Source organism: Eptatretus burgeri, chromosome 17 (genome assembly GCF_056783735.1).
Source record: "Eptatretus burgeri isolate ZD-2024b chromosome 17, Ebu_testis_v1, whole genome shotgun sequence".
Lineage (NCBI taxonomy): Eukaryota > Metazoa > Chordata > Myxini > Myxiniformes > Myxinidae > Eptatretus > Eptatretus burgeri.
Genome location: NC_140977.1, coordinates 17,972,577 through 17,995,360, shown reverse-complemented (window position 1 = coordinate 17,995,360; position 22,784 = coordinate 17,972,577). Strand labels below are relative to the sequence as shown.

The window sequence follows — 22,784 nt, the reverse complement described above, 5'->3', positions numbered from 1 at the left end:
TCTTTTCTTGGACTTTCTTTATCAGGGGCATAAGGTAGGTCTTTATGTTTGTTTTGAAGTTCTTTATATTTTAAATCAACTTCAAAATAATATCCAACTTCAGCTTCATCCAATTCTTTTTGAGAGGAGATAACAATGTCTTGTAAAACTTTTTCATGTTTTTCTTTAACCCATTTAAGTTTTCCAGAAGGTAAATATTGAGACATAGCCCACCCATACAAATTGTTAACATCATAATACATCAGGTAAGAGTTATCCTCATTCTTATTACTAGTACGTGCCCGTAAAAAAAGCTTCTTTTTTTTTTTAAAAGACCAAGAAATAACAACTACATCGGCCGTTCTATCGCTCTCGCGTGCCCGTACTTTCGTGGCCCGGAAGTTTGCATATCGCAGTTATGATTATTCGCAATTTAGTTTTAATGGCCAATTATTCAATTCGCGCCAATGTATTTTGCCTTTTCGCAATGTCATCGCAAGGAAAAACACAAAGAGAAGAGAAGAGAGAAAAAAATTTTTACTTCCTGGTTCGTAGCATACCAGCTCACTCTGATGTTACCGAAATTTATACACTGTCTAATATGAAAATGATCATAACTTGGGGCATTGTGTTTATCTATAAATGCATAAGAAATCAAGAAATTATTAGAATACACGAAGTCGTCACTATCTGGAAGTCCGTACATTGTAACCCGTAATGGGGAACGCGGCTGAGGTTCTCTTCCCCATCGGCCACGCCCACGCAGCAACGTGTACTGTCATTGGTTGGTAAATAAATGGCCATAACTTGGGAAGCTCTTATCCGATTAATATCAAACCTTGAAGAGGCACATCCTCAGGTTCCCAGCAATATATTTGGCAAGTTTCAATTAGATCGGACCAGTGGTTGTCGAGAAACAGCGGTCACAGACGCGCGCACACACACACACACACACACACACACACACACACACACACACACACACACACACACACACACACACACACACACACACACACACACACATTGCTGGAATTATAGATAGATAATCAGGAAGATATTTGTTATTTGCTTTAGCATATCTCTTGGAACATACTTGAGATATTCCTCCTCTTTTAGCCTTCTTTATCATTCACAGCATATCTATATCACTTATTAATTCCAAATCCTGTTTTGTCATTTTTAACATGGCACTCCAAGCCAAACCCGGGGCTGTGTCATAGTGAGTGGGGTCTAATCCATAAGAATTTTTATTACAAACTATTCTAAAAGTCTCAAACACATCAGTCAATAATAATATATCAGTTTTAAGATACAAATCGCGATATTCTCCAAGATTATTTATATTAAACTTCTAAATTGTTGGATTCATCACCAACAGTTGATTTGATATAATAACAGAAACCACAAGGAGTATGTTTTTGAAATATATTTGTGTATGATTTATTTGGATTTGGGGAAACAGTATCTATCTTTACAAGGATACTTTCAAAATCAGCATATATCACAAACGGATGTTTTATAGATTTAAAAAAAAAATCTTTGAATGAAATGTTTGAACCTGCTTTTGGTAAATTGATTACGGTTGATTTATGATTACTACAGGATTTTGAATGTTGATTTAATCGTTCTTTCGTCTGAAAAGTTGAGGCATCTCTGACAAGGATATGTTTTATTTGTTCCATTGAATACTTGTGAGGTGATTCGTCTTGATAATTTTTTGAAATGAGCTTAATGTGAATTTTTCCCCAAACTATAACATAGAAGGTCAATGTGTGTTTCATTATTTTTATAGTTATTTTAAATTTTTAATATCAGAACTTTGTTTGTATCCGTTAATCCATATACATTAACAGATAGATTATTCATTTTTTCAAATTTAGAAATATCTCTCAATGACATTGGAAACTTTAAATCTTTAACATTTAGCGTATTCTCGTATTTCTTTTAATGTTCAACCCTTTCAGGTTTCAATTGTGGAGGATTAAGTGAGCAAGAACAGACCATAGAAAACATTTATTATCTTTGTTTTGAATATTAACAACCGCTTTCTTAAGTTTTATCTCTTTTGCTAAATCGATATAAGAAGAGGCTTTAATAGGATCTGATTTTAAGATGTGTATATCTAAAAAAATTATTTTTGTCAAAGCAAATTCACTACCTACGACAGTGTTATCAACATCTTGTTCTTGTCTCTGGAGTTCATCGTAAGCATCACATCTTACAAAATCTTGAAATGATGTGATAAAGTGAGGGTTTGGCCTCATATAGGGAGTTGTTTCATCACTTTTTCTTGCCATATTCAATTTTACTCCAATATAAAACTTAAAAGTTTTCATTTCACTTAATGTGTTTTTAATTACAGTTTCAAAACTTTGTTTAACCATATCAACAGCTTCAATGATTGATGATGGTCCAGGGTCTTCAAAGCGAAACAATCTTATTTTTATATGTCCTTTAAATGCCCCATCAATGTTTTCAATAGACAATTTAGTAGCCCCTTCCCTTTCTTCATTCTTCTTGTGTTTGCATGATTGAAAGTGTCTACTATAAAAAAAAAAGAATGTAGAATTTCAATATTCCATCGATCACAATGTTTTGTTTCTTGTTCAACTAGAGATATTTGTCTGAAAAGATTGAATGTTGTTGGTTTGAAGGTTTTTTTTTTATAACATTTATATACATGATTACAAACATCACAGTATGTTGTATTCATCATATTTATACAGCAAAACTTTGCTTAAATTAAAATTTTCTTGATGAAAATTCCATTTAATTTATAGGTGAATCTGTGCTTAAAACCATTTTGTCCACCAACTTTTTTTTACTTAATAAATACAATGTATCAAGACACAAAAGACAAGTTTCACTCAATCTCTACATTTGTAAAAGATACTGAGAAATATGTCGAGGGTGTAAAATTGAATAAAGATAAATATAACAACTATTGGATAAAAAACATTATTGTGAATAATATGAGTTTTTCAATTTCCTTCAGTAGAAGGGCTTTTAGTATATCTGGAAGAACATCAATTAAAGTAGCTCTAACAAAAGTTTCTCCTCTCCTTCTGGCAATATATTCAAAACTAGAAAAAGCAATGAAACAAGAAAAAGTATCAAAAAAGAAAAACCTTCTGGATGAAGCTTGAGAAAGAAAAGATAAGACCATCTGCAATATGCAAGGAGACATTTGTATTTTTCTCAACAACCCTGAAGATGTAAATCTTGATGAAATAAAGGATGTTAATATATCAGGTGAAATGACATTTCGTTCAGTAGTAGTTAAGGACAATTTTAAAATTACCTTTAATATAAAAAATGTAGTCATTGAATCTGTTAATGAAAAAAAGTATATAGATATCGATGGTAATGTTGTTTCTACAAATTAAATACGAGTCATTATTCAACTGAAGATTTTGAAGATTATGAGAGTGATGATAGTATCTCTGTTAGAACAGAAGACAGTTATGATACCGGGAATTTGTGTTCAAACGATAGTTATGAAAGTAGTTTTATAGATGATTGTGAAAGCACCAATGAAAGTACCGAAGATGATACCGAAGATTAATTTTGTTTGAAGTAGTTTTACTTTTAAATAATTTATGAATAGTATCCGAGATCTTGAGCCTTTTGAATTCCCTGGTTCTTGATATGACAAATTTGAGAATTGTCCTGCATGTGATATAGTCAAAAGCCCATAAACAATGTATATTCTGTGATTATCTTGAAATTAATGAAAATAAAAATATAAAAAGAACATAACTGTTTCAAAATTACATCAAAAATTAATTACTTTATAAGATTAACAAGAGAAATGAATGTTAAGTCCGAGGGTGATAATACACCTTTTCTTAAAAGAGAAGAGACCGAACAAATGACAGTAATGTTTCATGGATTGATGATTTATATTATTAACGATTGTCATTTTCAGGGAAATATCAACACAAGATATTGAATAAATAAAATAATGGATTATCTTGAAATTAAACCTAACTTAGGATAAAACATAGTTTCTAAAAAAAGCCAATAAAAAATTAAATAACCTGTTTTACAAATGTATAAATGAATGATTTTTTTTTACCCATTTGGGGAAACAAGATAAAATTTAAAAACCATAAAAATCTTCCAAATTCATTAAGATGTCTCATAGTTGGTTCAAGTAGATGTGGAAAAACCTGCCTGCTTTTAAAGATGCTCCTTACTCCCAACTTTTTAGATCATGATAATTTAATAATTTTCACAAAGTCAAGTTTTCAACCTGAGTATCAACTACTCTCACAAGGTTTTAATGCGGTTCTTCAAAAAAGTAGATAAAATCGGTTTATTTAAACTTCAAAACGAACTAAATAATGAAAACATTGAAGATATAATATAAGTATTTTGTGATACACAGAGATGTAAAAAGAAATCAAAACCTATAACTTGTATTCTTAGTGATAATACAGATGATATACCTTGACCCCAAGATTTGGATAAATAAAAAACGAACCTTGTTATCTTTGATGATTGTGTTAATGAGAGAAACCAAACGGTAATGGATAGCTACTACATTTGCTTGTATTGACAAGCTTGTATGCTGCATTAGCTCTAATAGATATATGGAGACATTCTTCTTGTAATTGTATTTATCTTAGTCAATCATAATTTCAACTCCCTTGTCGCTCCATAAGAAACAATGCTAATACTTTTATTTTATTCACGTTAAATTCAATAGATAAAAACAATTTTTGGAGAGACAATTGTTCTACGTTGTGTAGTAATAAAGAATTTGCGGATTATATGAAGCACATGACTGAAAAAATAAATATATTGTTGTGAAACGATGAGATATTAAGGGATATATTTTTATTTTATAAACAATTACATATATAAATGGCAACTATTATTATTAATCTTGTGGGTAAATCTGCTTCTGGAAAAAAACTTTCATAAATCAAGGTTCTTGAATAGTAAAAATGAAAATATTGTAAGTTAAAAAAACACCATGTGATTCGTATTGTATCTGCAACAACCAGAGCAATGTGACCAGGAAAAGTAGAAGGTGAAGATTATTACTATATATCAGTAGAGGAACATATGTGTTTGAGGAATGAAGGTCAAATATTTGAGGAGGTCTCTCTTGGTACAACAAAATATTCACATTGTAAGAGTGAGTTAAAGAAACTAAAATCTGGTGGTCTTGGGATATTAGAAACTAATTCAGAAGGAATGAGACAAATTATGAAACATCTGAGTGGTAATGGACTTAAGATTTTATCATTCGGTTTTGATGTTGATGAAGAAACTCAATGCAAACGTCTGAAAAGCAGAGATACAAGTATTAGTGAAGAAGAAATTACAACTCGTATTAATGATAATAAAGAATTTGATGAAATATTTGAAGAAAAGGATTTATTTGAGCACATCTACTTTAATGATGAAGAAAAGGAAAATTTCGCTGTTGACCTTTGCAATTCAGTAAATGATATTTTCCAATAAATTAATGGATGCGAAAGAAAGAGCAAGAAGATTTAAGGAACATCAAGAGTTGGTTTCAAAATTTGTAAAACAACAGGGAGACATGAATAAACGCAGACAGAAACTTACGGGTGAAGAAGCATTTGAAAGAAAGCAAGAGAAAATTTTTAAACCACTTTTCAAAACTCTTCTTCTTCTTCTTCTTCTTCTTCTTCTTCTTCTTCTTCTTCAACTTCTTCTTCTTCAACTTCTTCTTCGTTTCGAGCTTGATCTTGATTTTCATTCTCTTTCTTCTCGCCACGCTCAGGGGCCGAGGGTTTATGCCTTTTACCACCCCGGAGCTGTGGCGGCGCCCCCGGGCTATATGTCGGGGCAGGTGTCGAGCAGCCATTGGGTTGTATCGTCATCCAAAACACGCAGACCGTGTGCCCCACTAGGGACACGGTATATGGGACAGCCAAGGATGACATGGTCTGCGGTTTGTTCCTCCACGCCACACTCACAAGCCGCAGAAGGTGCCACACCCCATATGTGCATATTTGAGCGGAATCGTCCGACGCCGGTACGTAGACGGCTTAGTCGTACCCAAGCCAGTCTTGGCAAGAGCATTCTGGTGGTATGGGAACCGGTCACATCCGGTCACAGTACGCAAGGCGCCGTTGATGGCGATGTCGATCTGGTGGGAATCTTTGGTATCGTGATCTGAGGTGCGTGACCCGAGACCTGTGCCGAACTATCCGGCGATATAACCCCTGAGACGGCAGTGCTGTTAAGCGCCGCCGAATCTACAACAAGTGGCTGTCAGGAGTGGGGTGCGAATCCCTCCACCTCCATAAATTTGCAGGACACCAATTCAACAACAATTGGTCGTCAGGAGTAGAGTGCGAGCGAACACCTCCACCTCCGTAAATTTGCAGGACACCAATTCAACAATTAATGTCGAGGAGTGGAGATTTGGACCGAGGGTGCGTTTCGCACGCCGAACATTGGTTACGAGAGGCGCGGAAAAAAAAAAGTCACTCGCAAATTCCAAATTTGGTTTTATTTTATTTTGAGCGGATTGGGTGTAAAACTTTGAAATTATAAAGAAAAATGGAGTCGCAAAATGGCGGCGCGGCTCCACCTCAGCGCAACACGAAGCGGGAGAGGGTTAGTATGAACAGCGTAACAAGCCGCACAGCACGAAGAAAACGCTCCCACCCACTGGTTCAAAGCACGTGGTCACAGCATGTGTCATAGCAAACGAAGCAGGATGACGACTCATACATTCACGAGCTTCATGCATGATTGGGGGATGCCTTGGAACAGGTGGAGTGTGATGAGAATTATATTGAGGAGTTACAAATTAAATTGGATGAGGCACTTCAGCAGGCAGACGAGGTTTAGGAAAATTACGTGCACAGGGAATCACAATAATTGGCTGATGCACAGGAACAAATTTGGTGGCTGGAAAATGAGTTAGCCTACACATTGCAAGACAAGACAGATTCCAGATGAGAACACGACTTGGAATTGGAACAACTGAAGAAGGAGGTAAGATCAGGCAATCAGATAAGAGAAAGCCTAGAACAGAAGATAAAAGGAGGAGAGAAGTGTCTGGAGCAAAGGAAGGAAGAATTGCTGGGAAAGTCAAGACAGTTCGAGGAACTACAGGGAGAAATGAGGAAAGTAAAGTGGAGTACTCATAGGTTGGAATGAGAGAAGAGCAAACTGAACGAAAGAATGGAGAAAGAGCAAATTAGTAACTCTCAGGATAGGAAGAGCTTGGAGGAAAAATGGAAAATAAAGCTGGGAAAGGAAAAACGGGAACACGATTTGGAACTGAAACAACTGAAGGAAGAGGTAAGATCAGGCAATCAGATAAGAGAAAGCCGAGAACAGAAGATAAAAAGAGGAGAGACATATCTGGAGCAAAGGAAGGAAGAATTGGTGGAAAAGTCAAGACAGTTTTGGAAATCAGAGTTCAGGGGAAGTGAACTGGCACGTCAACTGGAAATTAGCAAGGAATACGGTAAGAGAATGGACGAAATGAGGGAGGAAGCATGCGAAAGAGGTGCGGAGATGAGAAAGGAATTAGGGGGAAAAGCTTCTGAATTACAGAAACACCAAAACAAAGAGAGGGAATTACAAAACAAGCAGAGGATGTTAAGTGAGGAAAGAGAGAGAATGAAACGTTAAGGAACTACACTGTGCAGATTGAACAGTTAGAAGCCAAAGCAAGATTAAAGAATGAGATGGAAGGAAAGAGTAGTGAAAGAACAACGATTGAAGCAGGAAAGGGAAATCAATCAATTGAGAGAAACGACGAGATTGGAGAAGGAAGAACAAGAGAGACTGTGGGATAGGAAACAAAAAGAACATGAATTTGAAATTGACCAACTAAAGAAGAGAGCTAGGTTGGAGTACGTGGAGATAGTGAAAGAACAAGGAATGAAGCAGGAAAGGGAAATCAACCAATTGAGAGAAACGACAAGATTGGAGAATGAAGAACAAGAGAGACTGTGGGATAGGAAACAAAAAGAACATGAATTTGAAATTGACCAACTAAAGAGGAGAGCAAGGTTGGAGTACGCGGAGATGGAAAAACTCCGGAAAGATAACGAACAACTAAAAAGGCTCACAGAGGAAGAACGACTCAAATGGAAAGGAAAATGGAGCCAGGAAGTAGGACAGCACAATAATGTGGGATGTGTGACATCACCACAGGGAGGAATGTTAGTGGTGCGGGAATTGATTGGCATCACTCGTCGGATGAAATAACAATTAGAGCAAACCCTGGTAATGGAGACATTGAGGGGGTATACAGGATTGTGGACGAATGAAACACATTTTGAGCAGGTCCAGCATGTGGAGCTGACAGCCCCAGAGGAGTGTGGCGAACCGATGATGAGCAACCTGCTGGAGAGACGTGACCGGACCGAGGTGACTCCGGAACGAAGCAGGTATTGGCACATGCATACATGGTGCGGACGATGAGCTTAAGTTAGGAATTGGATTTTATGTTAATTAAGAGACTCTGTCCGAAGGGGTGCACATATGCGTGGCCCCTGAATGTGTGTGTGGAATGCCTGTGAATGAATGCTGTGAGCCCACAGTCCAGACTACAGCACCGGTGTGTGCTGCCAAGGCCGAAACGTGTGTGTACTCACGTGGCGGTCGAGAATGTAACCCTGGAATGCGAGGCAGTTAGTACGCAGGCAAGGTTGAATGTGTGGAATGTGAACACGTAACCTTGGAATGTGTGCAGCCTGCTTTGTGTGGGAGTCCTGAATGTGGAATGAGTGGTGACGTAGGAAATAGGTTTGAGGTGCAAGGGGAAATAGAAATGCCACCAGGACAGAACTTGACACAGGGGACAGAAACCATAATGGACAGCTCCGCATGAGTTCTTACAGAGTTAGAGGTTTAGAAATTTTCATTCAGTGAGAGGTTTAGAAAAGCCATCCAGGAGCAGGCTTTAGAAATTGGATTTTAATTTCTCTTTCAGCCTCACAGGAACTTCGGGGTAGAGTGCAGATGAGTAGCAAGCGGCACTGGCATGTCACATATTCCCGGTACCCATTTTAGAACAGGAAGGGGCCAGCAGCGACACTGCCATGTGTCACTTGGTCTTCAAACCTCTCTGTGGACACGAGGGGTTCGGCTAGCTGAGTGGGGTTTATCTGTCTTCAGGAAGTTAGAGAGAAGAGGGGGAGGCCGCTCCCCCGATTGGGGTTTACCCGACTTCCGCGAACCCTGAAGAAGAGGAGGGGGTGGACCACAACCCCACTGAGGCGTGACCCCTTTTAGCCGTGGCGGAAAGGCGGCGGGGTCATGTGATGGGTCATGAGGGATTCCTTCCCTCACTCTCCTTCCAGTGATCCAAAGAAGCAGGCCATATTGGGATGTAAAAATTTTGATTGAAAAATTATATCGAGAGTGATTGCAAATTGAGAGACTGGCAGAAGGGATGAGTGTCACGAGGATTTGGGTGATTATTAAAAATATATATTAAAAAATTGTGTAGACATCACAGGCAGAGCGTTAAACACCCCTGAAACAAGTGGATGACAAAGAGTGGCTTGTTTGAGGAAAGACTGAAATGCCTGGTTAGAACCATGCAGAGGTTCCATGGGGCTGGTGAAGAGATTTTGATGTTTTGTTTAAATTGTTGGAAATAAACGATTCGGGCAGGATGGAGGAAGCGAGCGGATGACGGATGTAGTGACAAATTTATTGGGGTTTGATACAAAAGTGTATCAGGTAAATTTGATGACCAAGTGGAATCCGAAGGACTGGTGTGTTTTTGTTACCTTCGCATTCTGCGAAGGGTTATGTTTTGATCGGCGTGTATTTATTTATTTATTTATTTATTTGTAATCGTGTGATTCATATAACTCAAAAAGTATTAATCCGAATTGCATGAAATTTGGTGGGATGATTGGTTATTAGCCAGGAAGCATTCAATTAGATTTTGGGATCGTTCGGGTCAAAGGTCAAGGTCACGAAAAGGTCAAAATCGTCTTTTTACGATAATACGGTCAATTTTTATTCAATTTGCATGCAACTAACGCCAAAATGTTCAGAATTCAACGCCTCATCTTGTGATATGCAATATGACACAATGACGCCCATACTCTTGTTTATTTATTTGTAATCTTGTGATTCGTATAACTCAAAAAGTATTAAACCGAATTGCATGAAATTTGGTGGGATGATTGGTTATTAGGCAGGAAGCATTCGATTAGATTTTGGGATCGTTCGGGTCAAAGGTCAAGGTCAAGGCCACAAAAAGGTCAAAATCGTCTTTTTACAATAACACGGTCAATTTTTATTCAATTTGCATGCAACTAACGCCAAAATGTTCAGAATTCAACGCCTCATCTTGTGATATGCAATATGACACAATGACGCCTATACTCTTGTTACCGGTTAGGGGTCAAAGGTCAGGGGGGTCACGACCTTGAAAAATATGCGGTTTTTGTCATAACGCGGTCAATTCTTGTCCGCTTTACATGAACCCAGCACCAAAATGTTCAGAATTTAATGCCCAATCTTGTGACACAATGACGTCATAACACATGTCAACGGTTGGGGTAAAATGTCGGGGGGGGGGTCACGCCCTTGAAAAATATGCGGTTTTCGGCATAACTCAGTCAATTCTTATTCGATTTGCATGAAACCAGCATCAAACGAGATTACCTTCTCTTGTTGAAACGTTGTATTCACCGAGCTTGCAAGTGAAGACTCGCCAAAACGACATGAGTTGATTGTTGTTTAGTCCGTAGCCCCCGAAAGTCGGGGGGGGGGGGTCATGACATTATAGATATGTGGTTTGTGTCATAAGACCATTCATATGAAACCAGTTCCCCACACTCATACCAAGAACAAAAAAAGTAGTGGCGGCGAAGGTATGCGCTCTATGAGTGCCCGTTCTAGTTTTAACATAAAAGTGAAAGGTGTTGGATGGTGTTGTGGACTGGGAGTGTGGCACTGTAGAATGAATGACTAAAGTGTTTGGGTGAATGGCGTGTTGGTGCGAATGAGGAGAGTGAGTGCGATCAACGTACCCTGTCGGTAGGAGTCTCTTAACCAAGTTAGTGTAGGTTAGGGGGACTTAGAGGATTTGACATGGATTCTGGCTGCTGTTCCATCGTGCAGGCGGACTGCTAGGTCCGGACCAAGGTATGGTGTAGGCCAAGGTATGGTGGTACCGGCTGGGAGTGTGACATGGTATTAGAAGTTGGTGAGTTGGGAGAGAGGGCACCAGGGCTTTGGGGGCTGCTGGCAAGTGAAGGCTGCCAGAGATGCCAGGAGAGCACAGTAGGTTTTAGTGCCAGGAGAGCACAGTAGGTTCTCGTGCCAGGAGAGCACAGTAGGTTCTCGTGCCAGGAGAGCACAGTAGGTTCTAGTGCCAGGAGAGCACAGTAGGTTCTAGTGCCAGGAGAGCACAGTAGGTTTTAGTGCTAGGAGAGCACAGTGTGGGGGCTGGAGAGCCACCCCTTATTTAGGAGCGCCAGAAGCACGCTCAGCTGAACCCCAAGGTCGCTGGGTGTCCCCCACCCCCAATTGGAAGCAGGCAAAGAGGCCTAGTAGTAGTCACACTCCCCAGCCAGCGAGTTATGCCTGGCACCACCAAATGAAAAAAGACAAATAAGGGCCTTGCACAGGTTTAAAAGAATGGAAGTGTGCCAGGTTGGGAAAAATTGGTCATTAGGATCATTCTCGCCATAGCAGGGTTTGTTTCATTGTTTGGAGCTAAAAGTAAATGGTGAGGTTCGATGAACTCTCCTCCGCACCATTCATGCGTGACACCTGGTACGAGTAGTGTTGACACCTGCTGTCCAATGCAGGGCTTGTTTCCTGCTGCTGCTCGTGAGTAGGCCATTGCGGCTGATAAATCATTTTGTGGGCCATATGGGCCGAAGCATTTTTGTGTGCCATTGAGGCCAAAGTGCTTTTGTGGGCCATTGCGGCTGAAGATTCATGTCATTTTGTGGGCTCAGTGGGCCAAAGAATTCTCTGTGAGATTAGGCCACTGGGCCGACTGAACTCACCTGGTGAGAGGCCAATAGGGCCACGAAGTGAGGAAACCCTCAGGGGTGAATAGACAATACTGCCGGGAGGGGGCATGAAGGAGCGAACACGTTAGGGAACTTTGAACCTTTGAATGTCCTTCAATGCAAATATTGGTGTTAAAAGTAAAATTGAATGCCCAACCTTACAAATCCATAATTACAATGTTAAGTATTGTGCATAGAGTGTGAATGTGCTTGTTAGATTAGTGATCCGACACACTAGGATAGGGACATGCCAATCTTGCTGTGACAATTTGTTTTTTGGAGTTAAGTGCTTCCAATATTGTGGGTTCGAGTAAATGGGAGATTTGTGCTGTACGTTAGACGGGCCCATGACCGTGGGCTGCTCCAAATGGAGGCTCGGGAGAGCCTCTGGAGAAAGGTCGGGGTAGTGTTGCGGAAATGGGCCCTTAGTGGGTTATTAAATGTAGGATTAGCCCAGATCCCCCCTTCCATAGTCCATTGGGACCATACTCTGTACAGAGTGTTGGCGTTGCCGAAGCAGTCTCCTTGGCTATTGGGCACAATCCTGGACAGGTCGCCACTCTGACACAGGATACTGAATGACTCGACTCGGTCATCCCAGCAAGCTGGTACTCGTTTTGCCGACCTCGGAAGGATGGCAGGCTGAGTCAACCCCCTGGTGAATTAATTCAGCGGGCAACGAGGCTTGAACTCAGGACCCTCGGATCCCAAGCCGCCACCCTATCCACTGAGCCAACACCAGGCTACAGATCCCCCCTTAAATGCATGTTTAGCCAGGTTGTTTGGTAATCGAACGTTACATGTGTGTCGGAAGGTGTAGCAGGTGATCCAGTGTTCATACAGTGGTGGTGTACCGAGAGGTGCCTTCTTTTTCCTTCCCCCCTCCTAACCAGCCCCCTGACAGAGTCAGTCAACAAGACGTGCCAGCAACCCATTGGTGGAGAGATGCTGCAAACTCAAACGATGGACCAATCATCTGTCCCCGGAGGTGGTCCAAAAAGCCCGCCCCAAAAGGCAAGAGGAACTGCTTTTTCCTGTCTGCGATCTGCTTTATGAGGAGTGACTTGACGAGCTGTTCCTCCTTGGCCATGGATCCAGCGTGCAGGACCTCCACAGGTTCATCCTGAATCCATCCACAAAGCCTCTGACTGTCCTTACTCCCTGCACAGCTCGACCACGTCTTTTCATCCCATCGATCCACCTGCAAAGTTCAACATCCTGATTTGGCCAAATCTGATGTACAGACCAGGCCTGGATTTGTATACTGGACCTTGTGGAAAACCAGCTGGAACACACACCGGATCTTTCTCTCTTGTGCCGTCGACCTCACCGGGGCTGGACGCACCGGCGTCACGAGCATAACATAGTTGAATATTAACACGAGCGTTCCCACGAGCATAACATAGTTCGAAAACGTATTTTCCATGAGCTACGCACAAAGCAGCTGGATGGAAGTACAGTACAATACTGTACATACCCAAAAAATACATCTTCAATGAGCCACGGATATGACCTGCTTCCTGTACGTGTATCGCAGCATAAACATCGTTTCGCAGGACGTTTCACTAGTGTAACACGTCATTCCCCACAACGCCATCCCCTGTGAGTTACTTACAGAATGAAAACACTAAGCGGATATTGATGTATCCAGTAATTACCAGGTCACCACATACAGATATTACACGATGGAAACATTCATGGCTCCAACATGTCACTTTCTTAGTGTCACACATCTTAGTGCAAATCACCATCTTGCTACAAACAGCACCATCTGAGCTGTTACATTTAAAAAAACGCTCAGAATAATGTGACTGTAGATAGGAAAGACATAATTTTTCTTTTTCATCCTCTTCATTATTTTGCAAAGTTGCGTGTGCTGTGTTTGTTTGATTAAAAAATTGAAATGGTACATGATGTTGTTGTTGATGTTTTGTTTTTTTTGTTTCACAGAGTGGCACGGTATGGTTAAGGCCAAAGTTGCATTTGCCACGGCGGCGGGCGGCCGTGGGGTCTTCAAAATCTACGGCCACTAGCAATTATACGGCGGCCGCAGTATTTCCACGGTCACATATGTTTTTATTTTTCGGGGAGCCGCACGGCATATTTAGGCCTAAGTCACATTTGCCACGGCGGCCGTGGGGTCTTCAAAATCTACGGCCACTAGCAATTATACGGCGGCCGCAGTATTTCCATGGTCACACAATGTGGCAGTCACATGTTTTTATTTTTCGGGTAGCCGCATGGCATATTTATAAATTGAGGAGACCGAAAACGTGGGGGTGCCGTACGGTCTTTGATTTGATGTCGCACGGTGACCTTAGGGCGTTCCTGCGGCGGCCATATAATTTTCAAGGCAGACGCAAGGTGCCCGCAAGGCGACCGCAGGGGGGCCCTAAGGCGAATGTGCGGCCATCCCCCTTTGATTTGATGTCGCACGGTGACCTTAAGGGGGCGCTGCGGCGGCCATAGAATTTTCAAGGCAGATGCAAGGTAGCCTCAAAGCCTGGTGTTGGCTTAGTGGTTAGGGTGGTGGCTTGGGATCCCAGGGTCCTGAGTTCAAGCCCCGTTGGCTGCTGAATTAACACCAGGGGGTTGACTCAGCCTGTCATCCTTCCAAGGTCGGCGAAATGAGTACCAGTGTACTGGTCCCGGTGTATGCCCCGGTTAGAATAGGTGTACCATATCCGTGTGTCGTAAGAGGTGACCAGGGTTGGCGTCAGGAAGGGCATCCGGCCATAAAACATTGCCTCAAGAAAAAGCCAACCCCTGCACAGCAGGGAAAAATGGCTGTAAAAACGGTCATTATGCAAGGTAGCCTCAAGGTGCCTGCAAGGGGACCGCAGGGGGGCCCTAAGGCGAACGTGCGGCCAGACGGACGGTAACGAGTGGGTTAATTTTTTTTTCCCAGATTTTTTGTTTCGGATTGTCGAATTGCTACGGCGAACGTAGAAATGAAAAAAGTTATAACTCCGCGTTATAATTCCACGGCGACCTTACAGCCTGCAAAAGATAGCCAAATGGCGTAGGGCCACCCTGAGGCCACCGCAGAAACTCTGCGGCCGCCACACGTTTCTGTCAATTCAGAGGGCGTACGGCCGCCGTATCCTCGCCGTAGAGCAAATGTGACTTCGGCCTAAGGGACTTTAAAATGCATTCTTCAATAAATTGGAAACGGTACCTGGTGTTGTCATATATTTTATTTGTAAGCATCTTTAACGAAACTAATCGTGCATTCGTGGTCGAAAACACTTTAAACTTTAAAAACATTTTCCTTTGAACCAGGAACCACCGCAAACCGATAACGTTATCCCCCTTGAACCAACTGCCCGACTTTCGTGGTGTCGCCATTTGCAGCCTTTTTCATGAACCAGGAATCGCCACGAACCGATAACGTTCTCCCCCTTGTCTCCATTGTAACAATGACAAAACACTCGCGGATTTTTCCCCGACACTCGCGGATTTTACCCTGACATTCACAGATTTTTCGCAGGTGAGGAAATCCCCGGAACCTATCCCCCCATTTCCCATTGAAACAATGCCTCCACATTTGTGGGGTTTCCCGGAACATATCCCCAGCGAATGTCAGCATCCTGGTGTACTCGGTCAAGGTTTTCTTTATAATTCCTGTGGCTCTGACTATCACTGGTACAATTTCAGCTTTCTTCAATTTCCACATCCTCTTGACCTCATTTTTCAGATCCTGGTATTTGGTCATTTTCCTGATTTCTGTTGCACTTAGTCCAAATTCACGAGGAACTGAAACCTCGATCAATAATGCTGACCTTTCCTTTTTGTGTTGAGCACTCTGTCCAGACAAAAAGCTTTGTTTGCAATGCCCACACTTGACCGGATCATCTTGTCCTGTGTGAACATTATTTGTTCATTTTCAAGGATCACATTTGGTTTGTTTCCACGATTGTTCTGGAACTGGAATGTTTACAGAAGAGCCAGTGGATTACTCTGCAGATGCTGTCATGTGTTTCTGTGTGCAGCTTTTCCGACATGATTTTTTTTTACATTCTGAGAGGAGATGACTGGTACAGTGTGTTTCTGCCCCACAAAACCTGCATTTATCCAACTGGCTCAATCCCGCCATTTTCTCAAAGGCATTAGGCAGTGTCCTTGGTCTTGGGCATTGATGATGACTCGTTCTCCATCCCAACTAATTTGACCTCTTCTTAGCTATTCCAAAGAGCCTTCGTTGTTGATCCCTATTGTCACGCTTAAAAAAAGAATCTTCCTGCTCTTTTGTCATTCTCTCATTTTTCAGAGTACATCTGCTGATATTTCTTTTTCTGATTTTCCTTTTGTTCTTTGCAATCATTGGGGCTGTCTTTGTTTCTGTTTCGTTTTCCTCCATAGTATCCATAATTTGCACCTGCTTTTGGAAGTTTGTTGCAAAATGGATTAAGGATCCCTTCTCTGGTTTGTTGTTTTCTTGTCTGTTGAGCTCTTCACGTACTCCGCAAGTCCTACACATGTTGTTCTGTGCACTTGGTTAAGCTCCATCAGACTGCCTCCTCCTTCTCGTCTCAGTATGTACAACCTCGGCATGCATTCGTTTTTGTTGAATATCTTGTGAATAGTTAGAAGTTTCCTGTTTTAGTGTCTAGATTCTTGATCTGTAATTGTGGCCAGTTTATAATATTGCACAGCTATATTGGAATACCGGCACTGCAAGTTGGTTTATAGCTTTGGTTATATTTATTGGAGAGAGGGATGACTTCAGAATTAGTCTTGTTCTGTGTAGGTACTCTTTGCTGATTATTTTATGCATTTTTCTGTTGTACCTGTGGGCCTTCTATTCCAATGTATTTGTAGGATGCTTTGTTTTCTTGTTCCTGTATTGTTGTGTTTTGATCGATTGAGATTTTTTTCTTTCTTTTTTTTGAAAACAACGTCGAGGCTCGTATGAGAGCTAACACATAGAATGTACAACAAGGAGAGCAGGATACACGAGGGGCAGGAGAGGGAAGGAAAAACTAGTGTGGAGATCTGTGGAAGGTTGTGTTATTTTTGTTTTTCCTTGTACATATGTGCACTTGGCACATTTGTCAAGACCAAACTCCATTCAAATGTCCTCTGAGTACTGCTTTACTAGTTTCAGTTGATTTGCCAATTTCTTATCCTTTGGGGCAAAGAGTTTTAGATCATCCATGTCCAGTAGATGTGTCACCTTTCTTGTTTCTTTGGTCATTTTACTGTTGCATGTCAGATTGTATCCATCTCCTTGTTCGTTGATGAAGTTACTCATTGGGTCCAGAGGCAGACAAAACAGAAAGGCTGTCACCTTGTGAGATACCATGTTGTATCTTTACTCCTTGGATTTCAATGTTTCCTTCCAAGTAAGATAGTGTCAGCATTGTGTTCCAGAGCATCATTGCTTTCTCAATCGATGTGAATCTTTGGGGGTCAATTTTTTTAATACTTACATGCATTTTATAATCCATGAAAATGGGACACTATCAAAGGCTTTTCTGTAATCTTTCTAAGTTGTGGATAAGTTGGTTTGTCGGAGCTTGCAATTTTTGAGTATGGTTTTGTTTAACAATAAATGGTCTATTGTTCCATTACATCCTTTCTGTTCTGCCTCGAAAGTTCCTTCTTGAGTGAGGTGGTCGTAAATTACATCGGTGATTATACCTGTTAAAAGTTTGTATGTTGTTGGTAGGCATGTTATTGGTCTATATTTGTTTGGTAGATGGGTTTCATCAGATTTTGGGATTAGAAGTGTTGCCTTCTGTAAACCATTCATCCATTGGCTGTTTCTCTTGGACGAGTTTGTTAGATGGTCAAACGTAGTGAGGGTGGAGAGCATGTAGTTGTTTAGCCAGAAGTTTGGAACCCCTTTTGGGCTTGGGCATTTGAAGTTTGACACTTTTTCGAGATGTTTTCTAATTTTCTCTTCATCAATTAATTATCATTGGGTGCATTTCCTGTAAATGTTGCTTTTTCTTTGACAAGTGTTGTATCCAATCTGCTTCCTTGTGTTCTTTTTTTTTATCTTCAAATGTACCTTTCCAGAATTTTTCTATGTCCTCTTTTTTTAGGGGGAGTTTTCACATTTTGTTTCTGTTTCCCTAGCTCTCGGTAGAACTTTTTGGGGTTGTTTTCAAACTGTTGGTTTTGTTTATTCTGTTGTTAGCCTCATCATCGTCTCCCCCCCCCCCCGTCTTTATTCGGTGCTTATTACGGGCGGCTAATGGTTCTCGTCCATTGTTTTCAATGTTGTATTTCTTTTTTATTTGTCTGATTCTCTTCTTGAATTGTTCTATTTGTTCCGTTTCCACTCTCAGTCAGTCTTTCTGTTTCTCAAGACATGAAATGCTGCTGCAAAACTCACATCACTAATTTCTCTCAGATTAGGTGATTTTAGGAGCATTTTAGTGACTGCTTGGTTTATTATCCTTACTTGTATCTTCAGCTGTTTATTGTTTTTATTTAGTGAAGATGTGGTCTCTGCCTGGGTGACATTAGTTGAATTGCCTCTATTTTATTAGCCAGTTCATTTCTAGCTGATGCTGTTCATTGTCAACCTCCTCTTCCTCTTATTCACTGTTTTTTCCATAATTCTCCTCCTCATGATTGTGATCTATATTTGTTTCTCTTATTTGTGTTGTGTGCAAAGGTGCTATTTGATCGGAGTTAGTAACTTTGAGTGCATTTTTCTCGAGGAGTGCTGCTACAGCATTTCCTTTTGTCATCCTCTGGCCATGTTGTAGAGTTTTCCATTTTGATTCGTGATTCATTTCTCCAATCTGTTGACCAATTTCTGTTTCCATTATTGGGGTTAAACTTGAAATCCCATCTGCTTCTGGGTCATTCCATGTCAAATCATCAAAGAATCTGCCGTCATCTCTGATTTTTGTAAAACTTTGGGAACCAATTGGGACCCATGAAAAATGGCAATAACTCAAATATTTTTGCTTACAGCCTCTTAATTAGTGAGATACAGACTAACGAACTTTGGACTAATTAGCACGACGTCGCGAATTCAAATGGCCATATCTCTAAAAGTATAACACCTAGAGAGCTGGTTTTGGTGTCATTTTAAAGGTATTTTCATGCCCTATGAATTTGTCTGGGCAACATTTTCCTACCTCCAACCACAAAAAAAGTTATCATAAAAAATAAACTTCAATCGTGAATCCCCAAAAAATGTATCCTTCAAATTTCCTCAAATTCATCCCAGAGGTACCTTATGATGTCAAGAAGCTTCCACATAAATTTTGTGATGGGCACTCCAATAGTTTCTGAGATATGAGCAATAATGTACATGTGCGTATGGCATATAGGTTCAAAAATCAGTATTTGTAATGTATTATACAATCAATAAGTGAGTTCAAGTACACAGTGTTCACTAACTTGACTTAGGCTTTCAATTTCCTCTTCAATGCAGCAACAGTAGCACTTGTTTCTTCCCCTCAGGCCCAGTTGAAAATGAAAGTATATGATACTTCAAAGCAATTGATGGTCGTTCCCTGTCATGGTTAGGTTAGAATGATTGTATAATACATTACAAATGCTGATTTTCAAACCTATATGCCATACGTACATGTACATTATTGCTCATATCTCAGAAACTATTGGAGTGCCCATCACAAAACTTATGTGGAAGCTTCTTGACATCATAAGGTACCTCTGGGATGAATTTGAGGAAATTTGAAGGATACATTTTTTGGGGATTCACGATTGAAGTTTATATTTTGTGATAACTTTTTTGTGGTTGGAGGTAGGAAAATGTTGCCCAGCCAAATTGATAGGGCATGAAAATACCTTTAAAATGACACCAAAACCAGCTCTCTAGGTGTTATACTTTTAGAGATATGGCCATTTGAATTCGTGACGTCGTGCTAATTAGTCCAAAGTTCGTTAGTCTGTATCTCACTAATTAAGAGGCTGTTAGCAAAAATATTTGAGTTCTTGCCGTTTTTCATGCGTCCCAATTGGTTCCCAAAGTTTTACAAAAATCTGAGAGATAACGGCAGATTCTTTGATGATTTGACATGGAATGACCCTTCTGTTTTCTTCTCTCGTTCTATTTTCTGTGTAGCATCAGTAAGTTCTGTTGGTTGTTCTTTATCTTTGGGAGTTTGTACTATGAGAAACTCATCCAAAATGTATGTCCCATCATTCCATTGTGGCATTGGTGGTAGGTCACCATATATAGGTGACCAGTCATTTCATATTGCCTTGTCAGTTTGTTCATCTCTTATTCTTGGTTCCTCTTCTTTGAATATTTTCCCTTGGAGGATCTTGTTTTTCTTTGAGTTTAGTGTTGTCCGATTAAAATTAACATTATCAGGGCATAATCTTCGGAATATCTGTTCCCAGGTGTTTGCATTTCCTTTACTCACAACTTTTTGTCTGGAATATTCCATTGTCCATCCATTGGGACCATACTCTGTGCGGAACGTTGGTGCTGCCTAAGCAGTCTCCTTGGCTATTGAGCACAATCCTGGACAGGTCACCACTCCAACACAGGATACCAGCATGCTGGCACTCATTTTGCCAACCTTGGAAGCGTGACAGGCAGAGTCAACCCCACCTGGTATTAATTCAACAGCCGAGGGGGATTTAAACTCAGGATCCAAGGATCCCAAGCCCACCACCCTAACCATTAAGCCAGCACCAGGCATATTGTCCATAATAAGGTCCATTTTTCCTTCTTTGTCCAGTATTTAATTTTTATGCTGATTCTCTCTCCTTTGGTCATCCAATTTATGTCTTCATTTGCTTGTTGTCTTGCTTTGTCAGTTAATTCCTTTATTCTTTCCTGGGTGAAGTATCTTTGCTTCATTGATGCTATTGAATTGAATTTTGGTGATGGAATTTCTTGGCATTGGCTGGCAGCTTTGTTCGTATCAATTGGTTCATGAATCTTTCTCCTCCACCATTAGTCCCCCATGCTTCATGTGTAGACCACATTTCTTCTCCCCGATGTGAATTAGTTTATGTGTGTTTAAGGTTGATCGCCGACTAAAAACCTTAGAACACACAGAACATTTGTACGGCTTCTCACCTGTGTGAATTAGTTGGTGTGTATCTAGACCCGATGGCTGACGAAATACCTTAGAACACACAGAACACTTGTATGGCTTCTCTCCGCTGTGGATTAGTTTGTGTATATTTAAATTTGATAAATGACGAAAAACCTTAGAACACACAGAACACTTGTATAGGTTCTCCCCGGTGTGAATGAGTTTGTGTGTATTTAGCTTGTGTTCTCCATTGTGAATTGTCATGTGTGTTTTAAGGTTGGATAATCGATTAAAACATTTTCCACAACTTGTGCATTCGTATGGGCGTTCACCATTGCGAATTCTCATGTGCCTTTGAAGGTTGGATGATCGATTAAAACATTTTCCACAACCTGAGCATTTGTATAGGTGTTCACTATTGTGAATTTTCATGTGTGTTTTAAGGGTGGCTGATTGATTGAAAGATTTTCCACAACTTGTGCATTTGTATGAGCGTTCTCCGTTGTGAATTGTCATGTGCCTTTTCAGATTGGATGACCAATTAAAATATTTTCCACAAGTTGTACATTTGTATGGGCGTTCACCGTTGTGAATTCTCATATGTGTTTTCAGGGTGGATGACTGATTAAAAGATTTCCCACAATTTGTGCATTTTGATGGACACTCTCCACTGTGAATTCTCATGTGTATTTTAAAGCTGGATGAATTCATGAAGGATTTTCCACAAACTGTGCATTTATATGGGCGTTCTCCATTGTGAATTCTCATGTGCGATTTAAGGGTGGATGACTGACTGAAAGATTTTCCACAAACTGTGCATTTGTATGGGCGTTCACCATTGTGAATTCTCAAGTGTGATTTCAGGTGAGGTGACTGATTAAAAGATTTTCCACAAACTGTACATTTATGTGGGCGTTCACCATTGTGAATTATCATGTGCATTTTCAGGATGGCTGACTGATTAAAAGATTTTCCACAACTTGTGCATTGGTATGGGCGTTCTCCATTGTGATTTCTCATGTGCATTTTAAAGCTAAATGAATGACTGAATGATTTTCCACAAACTGTGCATTTGTATGGGCGTTCTCCACTGTGGACTCTCAGGTGCATTTTCAGGTTGGATGATCGATTGAACGATTTTCCACAAGTTTTGCATTTGCATGGATGTTCAGCTTTCTTTCCTTTGTGAGCCTTGTGAAAATTATTCTCTGCAAACATTCCTTTATTCGATTTGTCTTGTTTGAAAAAAGTCCTCTTGCTCATTTCAGTTGGCGACTCCTGTGTGCGTGTGTCTGCACCATTCATAAAAGTAGGTGCCGTCACTCTTGTAGATTCAATGGATACACCTGTAAATACAACATCACATGACCTGTAAAAAAACAATCATAATTTTTCTGCACTGTACAAATCAGATTCTGTACAAAACTCGTCATATGTTCCTGACAAACGTACCCAAACATGCACAGTACATATGTATTTGTTCTATTTCAGAAAAATAAAAAATATATTCTTGATGTAACGATACAGTAGTGTGCAAAAGTTTGGGGTTTCCCCATGATATTCATACTTTAGGGTAAATTCATCCAGTTATCAGTGATAATTCAAATGTTTTTTTAACTGTAAATTGACAGCTTTTACAAATGCGGGTAAAAAAAACCTGCTTAAGTAAACTAGAGTTCATTGAATATGATATCCCAAGCAGTGTTCAAGTTTTTACTTCAATTATAATAAAATAATTATTTTAAAGATCGTTTTAAAAAAGCGGGAAGTTAAGCGCTATTGAAGCAGTCTTATGCATCACTGTTATTTAACACGAGCAAAGGTA

The 22,784-nt window shown here is 40.3% G+C and overlaps 1 protein-coding gene and 2 pseudogenes across 4 annotated transcripts in view; 2 read left to right on the top strand and 1 right to left on the bottom strand.

Annotated features, from left to right (window-relative positions):
- Nucleotides 1–6,517: 6,517 nt before the first annotated feature.
- Nucleotides 6,518–8,714, top strand: LOC147009446 (uncharacterized; annotated as a pseudogene).
- LOC147009447 (uncharacterized) lies at nt 6,529–7,134 on the top strand (annotated as a pseudogene).
- Nucleotides 8,715–15,498: 6,784 nt separating the features above from the next.
- The window catches only part of LOC147009444 (uncharacterized), a 113,909-nt gene continuing 106,623 nt past the window's right edge, over nt 15,499–22,784 (bottom strand). For all 4 annotated transcript variants that reach the window (XM_085861921.1, XM_085861924.1, XM_085861922.1 and 1 more), the window contains one exon: nt 15,499–22,305. In XM_085861921.1, the coding sequence (XP_085718047.1) occupies nt 20,852–22,305 (1,454 nt within the window). In that variant the 3' untranslated portion in view covers nt 15,499–20,851. The remainder of the gene's footprint in view (nt 22,306–22,784) is intronic.